This window comes from Barbus barbus (assembly GCF_936440315.1).
Source record: "Barbus barbus genome assembly, chromosome: 8".
In the NCBI taxonomy this organism is placed as follows: domain Eukaryota; kingdom Metazoa; phylum Chordata; class Actinopteri; order Cypriniformes; family Cyprinidae; genus Barbus; species Barbus barbus.
The window spans coordinates 30,822,943-30,836,719 of NC_136736.1; the positions used below are offsets into that span (position 1 = coordinate 30,822,943).

Sequence of the window (13,777 nt, forward strand, 5' to 3'; positions counted from 1 at the left end):
AACATTACAAGCATTTGGGCTTAAACATAAAGCAAAAATATAATAGAAATTGTTCTCTCTCAGAATACTTAAAATGTTTAAGGGCGTATAATCAATAGGGTGGCAAATTAAATTACATTACATTAAATTAAAGTAACTCATTTTTATTTTCATATTCTTAACTGAAAGCACAGAAATTATTTATCTGCAAAACGCTATGCAATGTATGACTTAATGATAGCTAATTAAGGGACCAGAGTAATAGGAAAAGGTAAAAGTATAATTTTGCACCAAAATAATAATGTGTATAAAGTCAGATATCACATGACACATGGTATGCTGTGTTTCCCCCTAACAGCAGCATGATGGGAGGACAGACCAGATGTTATTGAAACGTTCACTGAGACGACCTCACATTGTGCTGTTACTGTCAACTTTTGCGAGATTCCTGGAATGTGTTTGGCTGAAACCACATGACTCTTGATGCTTCTCCAATCAACAACCAACTGACAGCAAGACTATTCTCATCCATATTTTATTTCATTTTATAATATATAGATAGGTAAGTAAATAAATAAGTAAATTCATGGTTAAAAAAGTGGCAATCCCTTTTGTCAAATGTCTGTATCTTGATAACGAGTACCTTAAGACCTCAGCAAAACTTAAATAGCTCCATCCACTTGTGGACAAGTGTAGCTTTTGGATTCTCCGGCTTTGTTGACCTCAGACTGGACAAGTTATGATTTCCACCGAAGCCTGAGGGTAAAGACATAATTAAAAAAGAAGTTATTTCACAGAATCATAGCGCTGATGAAATCAGTGCCTGAGATGGTCTGCAGGGGCATGTTGTGTATTGATTGGAGAAACCTGTTATCAGTAGTCTCGCATGAACTGAGGGAGCTGAGCACTCACGATAAAGACTGTCTAGAGTCAGAGCAGACGTGTGCACGTGACCTGAGCTGCTTGGGAAATGGATGAACAGACAATCTTTCTCCTTTAGGCTGGAGTGTAGCCTATGTTTGAAACCTCACTGTTTGGTCAGTCACAGACTTACTATCAGCATTTTTGGCCCCACATCAGCAAACTGCCTTCAGATCTAGAAAAGAATAAGTTATACATATAATAAAGCAAATACATGCATCTTTTTTGTTAGTATTTTTTCAGAAGCTGTGTCAGATGCATTTTTATTCTTTCTATATTTCTACCACTCGCAGCCAATTTAGGTCCAATTAAATTTAGCATCCACGGTGACGTTGTTCAAAGCTGTTTATTTGTTCTTCAATGATGTTTATGCAAAAATTGGATAGAGTGGATGTTATTTCAACAAATTACATACATCTCATTACATCTATCCAAAGCTAGAGTTACAACTCACCCCAGTGAGGTAGATTGTAACAGCAGAGCTCTTTGTATTTGACATTAACTCACATAATCTGTTATAATGCAGTGCACATCCAAGTAACTTAGTAGACAAATGTGGCTACCATGTATTCAAATTTGAGACATCTAGCACAAACAGTCCCTGAGTTACTGATGCTCAAACAAAAAGTGTTCCAGCCATCCCTGGTCTCCTCCACATTTTAAAGGAATTAAAAAAAAAAAAAAAGGTGCAAAGCAAACTATCACTGGGGCACTATTTGAACTGTTTTGTCGAATCTTAGTTACACGGGATTCAAACCAGGCTCCTCACCTCTCAAGTATGTCTCCGTACTCCGTGAGCTACCGAACAAACCTACCGTCTATGAAAACTCATAGATATGAAGCTGGATTGTGTGATGCTAACGTTCAAAAGCATCAGTTTTCAAATCTCCCAGCATATGACTTATTGTTTTGAAGTCATAACATGATATTTTTCAAGTAATTGTGCGAACATTATGCTTTATTAATCAAAACTGTAAATTTGTGTGAAAAGGAATAAAAGGCGTCTGAGTTTTACTGCCTCTAGTGTTCATTTTGGAAACTGCAGTGATAGGTTATGTACTTATTGGTACGTATGACGCTTCTCGCTAAAAAGTGCCCCCAGGTCTGTTTATGCATGAGACCAGGTAGCTTTTAGCTTTTGTCTTTAAAGGTACCACCCCATTGACAGCCTGAGAGTTTTTATTACAGTAACAGTAACTGAAGTAAACATGGTATTTTAGTGAAAACAATGGTTACAGTGGTAAGTGTTTTTTACCACTTAATGTGATGCATATGGTGAGATTTAGGTGTTTTGTATACAGTAATGGTTTGGCACTTAAAGAGGCATATGTCACTCTCCAGTTGATGAATGATTTGTGTAAAGACACCACCCTCCCCCTCTACACAAAGACACACACCAGTCAGTGAATGTCATTACCTGACAGCTGCTATGCTGTGACCGTTGCCATGGTTTCCTGGTGAATGCCTCAAATCTGTGACCTCTGACTTCTCTTTTGTGCTCAGTCACCATGCAAACATCACAAATCTAACACAGTCCACACACACACACACAAACATATGAACTGTTCACTGCTCATCCGAGGCACATCTCTGCATTATGTCAACATTATACAAAGCGGAGTTATAATTGCCTTCTTTCACATATCCAGCACAAAAAGAGCTACAGTGGGTTCTGATCAATGCAGATTGGTTTTTATGTAGATTCCCACTAAGCAGTCTTTTGATTTAGCTCAAGACTCGTTTAGATGCTTGTTAAAGCTATTTAGCAAAAACTGACAACATACAGATCTAAAGGGAGCTTGATCAATGAAAATTATGCTCTTTATGCTGATGACTTATTTAAATATATTGACTTGCATACATTATCACAGAGCTCGTGAGGGAATTGATCGCAACAACTGTGTGTCTGTATGCATGTTTGTTTGTTCCCAAAGCAAAGTTTTATTGCTCGGGTTCAGCACAGAGCATAAAACTGCAGGTAATTTGATTAAGGGAGAATTGGATTATACTGAGATCATTTTGACTTTGGTATCTTGGCACATGAGCACAATTTGAGACAATGTGAGATTACTGGGGTATTTTTCTCAGGACAAAAACCCTAAGAAGCGGGACAATCTCAGTTTTCTCATCTCATAGGAGAAACTAGAAACTAGGAGGAGATCTAATATGTGATATTTCCTACAAGTGTAAAGCATGCAAACCTTCAGAAGCTTCCACAAAATCACTAATTACCTGAATTGCATTCAAGAAATAACATCTTAAAGTCCCATCTCTCCTGGGCCCATTACTAAAACCACACAGACTAACAAAAGGCAAGCGTGATTATCAATATTCTCCACAGAGGCTACATTTGCATCCCTGTAACCTTTCAGAGCAAGGCAGGGAGGTCAGAGGAAATTTCCTTTCTGTGTGCCATTCTCTCTCATTTAATTTGCTTGAGAGGCTCTGCCCTTTGTGGTCCTGTCTGCATTTTCTCTTGTCTGCTTTCTGCTGTTTATTCCTCTGGCTTGGCATGAGAAGCACCAGCACAGCATTAACTGTGAAAGCGAGCTGAGAGGGCATTTTGTAGCACTCTATTCTGTTCTCTTGAGCAATGGGAGGCTTAGCATTCAGAGTCAACAATAATGATATTTCCATTACTTGTACTCCTTTAGGATGAGTAACTGATTAAAAATAATGATTGGAAATCTAGCCTCAAAGTCTTATGCAAAAATAGAGACCAAAGTTACATTTATGCTCCATGTTTGACATTCAATACACAGCAAAAGTATTGTTCTTAATCTGTATTTACATCCTGGTTTCCAATATGTCCAAGTATAACCTTGAGAAGGCCAACAATATTTGCATTTACTGTGTAAGTTCATCAAAAGAATGAAAACAAACTCAACCAAGCCTCAAAATATTTTATCAATGAATGCCAATAGAAAATGTCTATGCCTCATATGCTTTCTATACAAAAACATTGTTTAATTAAAAAAAAACATCATCAAAATGATTACATTATTTCTTGAAGAATATAATAATAATAATAATAGAATATTCTAAAATAGAATATTATAAACAAGTGAAATTAACCATGTTAAATGTTGTCATTCAAATTACAATGTTGTAAAGATGCCATGCACTAACAAAAATGGTGCTAAATTACATAACACTGTTACACCTAGTTACACCCAAACTATCTGGTTTTGGCTTGTAATCCTAAGGGAACCACTTTAAGTGCTAGCACCTCAGTGTTGGCAAGTAACTAGTAAAATGTAACAGCGTTATTTAATTACAAAAAAAAAAATTATTAATCAGAAAAAAATGGAACACAGAAGGATCATACGGTTCTTTATACAGTAGAGATGCTACAGCACTTTAACCATCCCAAAGAACTGCTGAAGAACCCATTTTTTTGTGTGTGTAGTCCTATTAAACAAACATCAACCTTAGCACTAATCACACAAGCCTCAATAAGGGTGATGAACAAGTAATGACTTGAACAAATACACTCAAAATGCTGCAACTGACGACACAATCAGCATCAACATAAAGATGAAAAATGAAGTCAGCAAAAAGCAAAACAATAAGCATATTACAGTAACCACATAAACCATTCATGCTGGGTCCTCAAAGCCATCATTCAATATCCTTGTTCAATATGAATCTGTTACATAAAATATGGGGGAACACTGTTGATTTAACATGTGATTGTATGTAGATTCAAAATGACTTAGGATTTGTGGCTCAAAAAGTCCAGTATGAAATGTAATTGCTTTTTTGTAATGGGTTTTGCCATGTATTCTCAAGAATTAAGAAATATCCTACAGCGAAGCATACACTAAAAGTTTATTTTATCTTTAGTTGTGTTTTCATAGACATCCGTCATTAGCAGCTAATAAATTTAATTCCATGCACATAAATTCTTTTTGATTCTCGTGTCTTGCACTGTGGCATTACATTAAAGATGAAAAACTCCAAATACGCAGTTTGCTGCCATTAGCCTTTTCATGGTGGTGTGGTGGATGGCATCTTTTCCATTATTAATGCCGTAATACCACTAACTGTCAGTAAATAGCTATGTCAGCAGTGAAACGAAATGCAGGAGAGTGGAGATTAATGTATTCGTCAGTGCCTCGGTGTAGTTATGGACACATTATGGCCTTTGCCATAAAATCAAGGCAATATGACTGTACTTATTGTAGAGATAAGTCAGATGACAGGTTTTCTGAAGCAATATGGTGACGGTAATTGGCTTTTCGGTTTAGATATCCTTTAAAGTCGGTGCAACTGCTTTGATATTAATGTAAAATCAACAGCGCTTTTTCGAAAAGAAAAGAGAAGACTTGCAGAGATGTGCGGTGCTCAGAAGGGTAAAAGCAGAATTTGTGTGAGGGCAATGCGAGTTCACTTCTCATTACTTTGGCGTAAGACATAAATCAAGTCAGATTACGATTTAAAAACTAAAATTTTACACTTTTTCTGAAGAAAATATGAGTGTTGCTTGCCTGTGCAACAGTCACCGACTTAATACTAGGGTGTAATGGATGTCAAAAGCCACAAGTTTTTTTTCCTTTGGCAATGAGACTAGACACATAGGGTCTGTTTTAATTTGATGTTAAGTTTAAAGGCATTTTTTCACCCAAAAATGACAATTCTGTCATATTTAGTCATGTCGTTTCTAACATGTATGGTTCTCTTTCTTCTGTGGAACAGAAGAATAGCATTTTAATTTCTTTAGTTTTTCCAGATGTGTAATAATTCTGTCATTATGGTTCTTTTTCAGTGACGTGTGTGGCAATAAGGAGCTACGTGATGTCTAAAATTTCTTTATATGTTATTTCTGTTTACTATTACTTCAATAAATAAATAAATAAACAAACAAACATCTCCTCCACTAAAAAAGCTCTAGAAACATTCCACATTATAGAGCAATTTTTGTGAAATAAATGTATTTCTTTTGTTCTCTAATGTTGTATTTTTGCAAATACATAAATAAAAATAAACCAAAAAATATAGAACTGACTCTTGATTGTTATTCTAGTATTTTAATATAGTATGGTTTGTGTTGCACAGAACGTGGAATGACATGAGCACACACAAAAAACAGAATGAAAAGCTTTCATATTTTTGGGTGAAATATCTTTCGACTTTATTGACTTGATTTATAGTTTATTGAAATACCTAGTGATGCTTGCCATAACTAGTGCCAATAAATATATTATATAGCTGCGTTATAGATTAAGTGGAATGGCAAACACATTTGGTGTTTGTTTGTGTGTATAAATTAGAGATAGAAAGAGAGAGACAGGGGAATGTGTCAAATGGATAAATGTCAGTAGGCGCTTCATCGACAGCAGGCCCTCCCCTCCCTGTTGAAATGCCATGTGTAAATCGTAGTTCCAGGGCCGAGAGCCAGCCTCCCAGAGCAGAATAATGAGATTACAGCACTCGCTGCCACTGGGGTGGGCTGGGGAGGCACACATAAACCTGGCTTACACAAAGAGAGCAAATCAGCTACATTTCACACACGCTGAAGGAAAAAGTAGGCTTTACACTGAGGCAGATTACAATTACCTCACTTTCCAACTGTCTTTCACAGTCGGTCACTCTTCAAGTTACGTTATCTCTCCAGTCTCTCGCTCAAATCAAACCGTCTCCAAACCACTCATTTCCACATATTTGCATAACATGCAGTTAACATGCACAGTTGATTTAGCAGAGATGAGAGTTTGCTCAGATAACAGGGGACAAATTTCTCACACTCTCTTAAAAAAAATCAGAGTTCCAGGTAGAAATTAAAAGGGTCAAAATGTCATCAAGCTCATTGTCTAAATCTAATTTATTCCAAAATGCATTAAAAATGCAATTTATACAGACAATGATTAATTCATATGCTTAGCTGGTGAAACTTTAAGAAACTAAGAAAGTAGAAAAGTATGATTCAAAAAGCAAAAAGGCTCAAATTCTACAGAAAAAGTTACACAAATAATTTTTTTAATTAAAATATATATTTTTAATTTTTATTTTATTTTTTAAAGAAAACAGAAAATGATAACACATAGTAGACCCCTGTAGACTTTCATGACTGCGTGTCAAGGTCAGTAAGTACATTTTTATGGCATTTACTACAAGGTTGCCAAATAAGAAAGGGTACAACCTCAAGAAAACTTAATGAAATTAATGCTTCAAAAATACAAAAAGAAAATGACTTGATGGTAATACTTGAAATGGTTAGGCATGTATTCTTTATGCAAATGTTGTATAAAAATGTTATTAAAAAACAAAACAAAATCCTATGAATCAACATGAATATAAACAATTAATTTACAATGTTTCCACATTATGCTATTTTTACATTTTTCATTAAAAACTTTATTTATTATTAAGCCTGTTGCAGCCTGGCCTTCTTAAGATTTTTTGTATCATTTAATTCTTTAGAGAATCAATACTCTGTGAAGCACCAAGATACTGATCTGAAGAACCGATCAAGAAAAATCTTTTATAATCTCCAAAGAACCATGTGCCAAACCGCATCCATATAGGTCAGTCAAATTGACGCGTGAGAGGACGTTCATAATAACTAAAACCTCAAGATCTCACTTTTGATGGAACAATCCCTCTTTCCCCAAGCCTTCTGTTTTAATAGCACAGAGAAAAATCTTGAATGAAAACTGCTACAGAGGAGAGAAACACATTTGTTCTTTACCTCCAGAGTGTTTTTTAAGGTCACTCTTAGCCTCACCGGTGAATTCATGAATTCATTCATACCTCGTTCCTTCCATCTACAGAGCAGGTACCAGATGAAAGAAATAACACATGCTCACCAAGAGCCAAAGTATCATCTGGTGAAGAATATGAATAATTCAAATCAAATGAGCCTTAACAACTAAAGCCTTTTCCACAATTCCCCCCCCCCCCCCCTCTCTTTTCTTTCCAGCTGAAGCAAAAGAGCGAACAGATTTGGTCAAGATTTTCCTTTCAGAGCCGTTCACAGTTTATAGGTTCCACTTATCTAATTACATGCATGACACAAGGTCAGGGATGTTGTGAGATGGCTGAGGAGTACTTATAGTTCCAAGAGGTAGGCTACTCAAGCTTATATGCCAGCTGATTTCCATGTAAATAGCACGCGAGTTAAGCGGCACATAGCAACTCAAAAGTCAGGGTTACACAGTGCATGATAGACAAGTAAACAGACAGCTAGATATACAGCGATAGATAGATAGATAGATAGATAGATAGATAGATAGATAGATAGATAGATAGATAGATAGATAGATAGATAGATAGATAGATAGATAGATAGATAGATAGATAGATAGATAGATGGATAGATGGATGACAGACAGGCGGATAGATGGATGGATGGATGGATGGATGGATGGATGGATGGACGGACGGACGGACGGACGGACGGACGGATGGATGGATGGACAGACAGATAGATGGATAGACAGACAGACAGACAGACAGACGGGCGGGCAGATAGATGGATAGACGGATAGACGGACAGACGGACAGACGGACAGACAGACAGACAGACAGACAGACAGACAGACAGACAGACAGACAGATAGATAGATAGATAGATAGATAGATAGATAGATAGATAGATAGATAGATAGATAGATAGATAGATAGATAGATGACAGACAGGCGGATAGATGGATGGATGGATGGATGGGCGGACAGACAGACAGATAGATGGATAGACAGACAGACAGACAGACAGACGGGCGGGCAAATAGATAGATAGATAGATAGATAGATAGATAGATAGATAGATAGATAGATAGATAGATAGATAGATAGATAGATAGATAGATAGATAGATAGATAGATAGATAGATAGATAGATAGATAGATAGATAGATAGATAGATAGATAGATAGGTAGGATCGGAGCAAAAAAGTAGGCTATCATAACATTGTTAGCCTTTGAAATATCTTGAAGAAACAAGTATCATGTAAAGGTTTTTGCTTTTGTTTTTAGGTTTAAAGTGTCGTGTGTGTTTAAATGTGTATTTTTACCACTGTTGAGTAGAAACAAACCACCACGTTGCTGCTCTCTGGAAGCTCTAGCTCCGAATGAGGCTCGAACGCTGATTCGCAGTTATATAGGGGTCTAAAAATAGCTCCGCTTTCAAAAGCATGTATGTTGTGAGTGACGATTCAGAGAACCAATCGGAGATCCACTGCAGCTTGGAACTCCTCCCATTATGCGAGTTTAGCCCCGCCTTTCTGAATCACCACCAAAGTTGTCGTCCCTTTTTTCCTTATATGGTTACGCACGGAGTTGATTGACAGAAGGACACGCCCCCTCGATCGCGAGCATCCGCAGACTCTAAGCTGGCTCCACTCACTGACTGACACAGTAACCTGTGCGCTACTGTGCTCCTGCTGCTCCCCTTCCAGAAACAGTGTGAGGAAAGAAAACAAACCTGCATGGATGGATCCTTTACTTATAAACACATTTTAGTATCCATAGTGAACTGAAACATTTCGGATTGCGTGATTGATCTGAATGTTTCCGTCGCTCGCGCTGAAGCGAACGCGGATTCCTCGCGCAGAGAATCAAAGTCTCTCAAACGCACCGTTTAGCTGCACAAACATGGATGTTCTGGCCAATTACAGTATTTTTCAAGAACTTCAACTTGTGCATGACACTGGCTACTTCTCCGCGATGCCGTCTCTGGAAGAAAACTGGCAGCAGGTGAATTGCTTTTATCTCTGTTTTTGCAATTTATCCAACTTTTTTCTTCGCTTGTCAGTGCGCTCCTGCGTGTGCGCGCAACTTATAAAGACACGACAAACAATATTTATTGCAACTCTGCATACTATTGCATATGCATTTAAAAATGCCATGTGGTAGAAATGTGTTGATGTTTTAATGCCATACCGCATACTTCTTGCGACCAAGTGTAATGTAGTTAAACATGCTGGGAAATTAAGATCTGAATAATACAAACAGAGGCTCTTTGAATAATAGATCTACATCTGTCCTATCAGTGTTTTTTCAGTCCCATCGGCATTGCACAGACTCTCGACTCTGCTGCATTATATATAAATGCACGCGCGTGATGTGTCTGGCAGTTAAACGTGCACGACAGAAGTATACAGCGCGCACTGTGAAGAGTCTTATGTATAATCAACTCATTTTCATGTAAATGCCACTTTTTCCCATCCACGAGGATGGAGCCATGCGGCGCGTGGACAAAGCACACTGACATCCACATGGACGCTGGTTTATGCACTGGCGTGCATCCATAACGATTTGAGATTTATGAAATCCATTTGGAGAACAGAATTGGTTTGCACAGTGCACATGTGAGTAATGACTGTGGCATGGATGGAGGCATGCTTTGGGCAGAGTTGAGCTCTCCGCAGTGCTGAAGGGGCAACGCGTGGTCCATCCATTGATGCCGGTGCATTGATTTTTAGATTAATCGGCCATTTTTATTAACCTATGGGTTGTGATTGCACTACCATGGAATTTTCTGAATATAAGAAGTGAAAGCATGTGCATGCAATGGTGGCTGTTTTGGCACCATGGTTTCCTGGCTGGATTATTTGGCCATTATGCCTCTAACCTTGAATTTTGATAGGTGGTCATGCAGTATTGGTCATTTTGAAAATGAATATATGCAAGAGTGTCTAAATGTAATGCGCTAATTCATATGCACATGCATAATAATAAACGTGTACTTTTAAAAATCCACTTATCAGCACCATTAAGCGAAATGCAAAGAAGCTAAAGGTATTTAAAACTGTTGAATGGTAACCATTTACAGAAACTAAAATGTGCACTTAAACATTTCTAATCTAGAAGAAAGTTCATAGATATGACTGCAATGTGTTGTGGTATAGTAGAAAGTGTGTGTATAGGAGCTTGAAAGCCAGTGTTTGGCTTTGCTATTGACTTTCAATGGTTTGTATGAATAAGAGATGCTCAAAGAATGACATTTGACCTCAATAGAGCTCCTGTGCCCTTGGTGCTCTATAGTGCTAAGTGATCCTAAAGGCCAGACCTCTTCCTCCAGAGCAGCGAATATTGCTCACAAACCATGTAATCTCTAGTAAGTGGAAAGAAATAGGCTAGAACAGTAAAGATCTTCTTCCAAGCTTTGATAGGCCTACAAGACTTCTTATTCTCTAGACGTTGCAGCTTTTCACCTCAGGTTAAACTTCTGGTTGTTTTTAGAACTGACTGAATGCGGATGGCAATGATGTGTGAGACTGTGTGTAAAAACATCCAGACTTTAGCAAAGCGAAATGTCAGTCATCATATTGACACGTTGCACTCGAAGACCTCAGAGGCCATTTCAGGTCATAAATATGATATTACTAGAAAAATCCAATTCATTTTTTTTTTTTATGCGCAGCTCAAGTATCCAGCTATGTCAAGCGAGAAGCTATTGAAAAGTGTTGTGGAGGGATTGTGTAGTCCCAAGATTCAATATAGAACAAAAGTTTCTTGCCCGAAGCCACTCCATCAACCATCACATGCCCTATAGCCATGACGGAGGATATCCAAAATAATCTCACCTTGAAGAGACTGTCAGTGTGACTCACCTACTCCTGTGGAGAAGGGTAACTGCAATATTGGAACAGAGAACAGAATGGCGTCTGTTCCCATCGAAACCGAATGACCATTCTGGAACTCATGGGATACAGTGGCACATCAGACTATTCTAGAGTGCTTTTGTCTCGTAACATCTATTTTGGGACTTAGGGGAACTTGAAATGTCTTTTGTTCTCATTGCTTTCCTTTCAACTGTCTGATATTTTTAGACTTGGTATTGAAATATTGCTTGCAGCTGCAATAAAATGTTGTGGTGCATGCGGGAAAAGGAAAAAAATTGCCTTTATGAGATGTTTCCCACTGTTTAACCATAATAATAAGTGTTAGAGGTGGATGATGTGGCCAGAATCATGTAAAAAAAAAATGAACATACTAAATAACATAAAAATAAATAGTGTGATATTGCTTTTATACAGCAGTTCAGTGAATAAGAATTTAATAATGAGTTACATTTCAGACATAATTTTGACTGTTTTATTTTTTTGTCAGACAAAAAATAGTTTGAAACAAAGCCACTGCAGAACAGTTGCAATACAGTAGTGACGTTACTGAACTATTCAGTGTTTTTGAACAAATCAGTTGAGTGAATGATTCATTGACTCACTCATAAAACAATCACTTGCTTTGCTCCTGAACTGATCTATTTTAAAAGAATCAGTTGAATGACTCACTCAGTCGCTTGTCACCATCTACTGGTGAATCAATGTAACCAGCAGAAATAATCACTGAAAATGTTCAATACTAAAACTGACTATTAAAGCAAATATTTGTATTTATTTCAATTGTTTAAATTAATTTTGTGGAAACTATTTTTGCAAAATCCAGTAAATGAAATACTTTATTTGAAAATGGATTTATGCAAATCAAAAGATAAGATCATTCATAACATGATCATTCTGACATCAGTGCAAAAACTCTTACTCACTCAAAACTCACTCTGTTATGTCCCGTTCGGTATTTTCTTAATCACATAATGTTAAATAGCCCTGCCCACTAATATATTAGCACACCATTGCACATTACCCAGCTCTAATAAGTAGCGCTGCTTTATGAGATTAAGGAAAAATGTTAATGGATGTAGATCAAAAATAGAACTTTTCTCACAGCATGAGGTTTCAGTCATTTAATGGCGCTAGTTAATGGTGCTTCCCAGCTGTTCTTACACGATTTGTCATATGGCAAGCAATGAACTACTAATAAGCATTAGAAGTCTGACTGACAAGCGCAAAAGGAAAATTACACTCACAGTTCTTTGAAAGGTCTTTTCTACATTTACTAATTTAATACTATAATCACAGAGAGGATGTTTGACTCCATTTTAAGAGGCTCTTGTATTTCCACGTCAGATTACAATCAGGATGTGGTTAAGAAACTGTTTTTGTAGTTTTGGATCTCTGATCCACCACAGACGTTTTTTCTCTTGAAGCCTCAGGCCAGGGCAAACTCTGTAACTGATACTGTAATGACTCTCCAAAGAGCCTAATGCACTGTGCTACGGCAGCACATTGTGTGTTTCACAGTGTCAACTACTTACAGGAACGCTTCTCTAAAGTCATTGCGTTGCTTTCTTGACTAAATGCCCCAAGGAAAGGTTGGGAGAAAAGTCTAAGAATAAACCAACCCTGTTTAACTCCCAAAAATGTTTTTTCAAAGTTGTAAATAACGAGTATTGTAATATGTTTTACAAGAAAGTATTTAGCCGTATTCAATATAGGCAATATCATTTTTAATTCAATATAATTTTTTGTAAAATTAACTAACAATTTCTTAGTGAAAATTGCTTCTATTGTGTTTTCTCAGTTTAGCCAAACTTTGATGCAAAGCCAAAAGAAAAATTACCAAAAATAAAAATAAGTAACTTGGTCTTTTTTGTGCTCTGCCAACAAAAATAGTTAGAAACAAAGCCACTGCAGAACCATTGCAATACACCGTATAGTGGCATTACTGAATCAGTCTGTGTTTTTTGAATGAATTGGTTGAGTAAATGATTCAGTGACATACATGAAGTTTTATGTTTTTTCAAAATTGTAAATAATTGGAGTAGCTTTTACAAGGAAATACTATTTCAGTTATTCTATGTCAAAATTCTGATGTTTAATTCGATGTATTACTATAAAATTTACTTGCAATTTCTGCACCTATTTTTTTTTTCACTGTAGGCAAACCTCGATGCAAAACGACCAAAAACATGCCACGTTTCTCGTTCCCTCTTTGAAATGTATCCTATGTCACAGCCTGCTTGCTTATGTGGATTGACAGGAGGCATTGAGCAAAAGTGCCAAGCATGCATATTCCGTGCTGCAGTGTCTGC

At 37.0% G+C, this 13,777-nt stretch overlaps 1 protein-coding gene across 1 annotated transcript in view; it reads left to right on the plus strand.

Moving 5' to 3' along the window:
• Positions 1–9,471: 9,471 nt before the first annotated feature.
• Positions 9,472–13,777, plus strand: part of LOC306873639 (Krueppel-like factor 7) — a 35,578-nt gene continuing 31,272 nt past the window's right edge. The window contains exon 1 of the mRNA XM_079423067.1: positions 9,472–9,597. Coding sequence (XP_079279193.1) covers positions 9,496–9,597 — 102 coding nt within the window. The 5' untranslated portion in view covers positions 9,472–9,495. The remainder of the gene's footprint in view (positions 9,598–13,777) is intronic.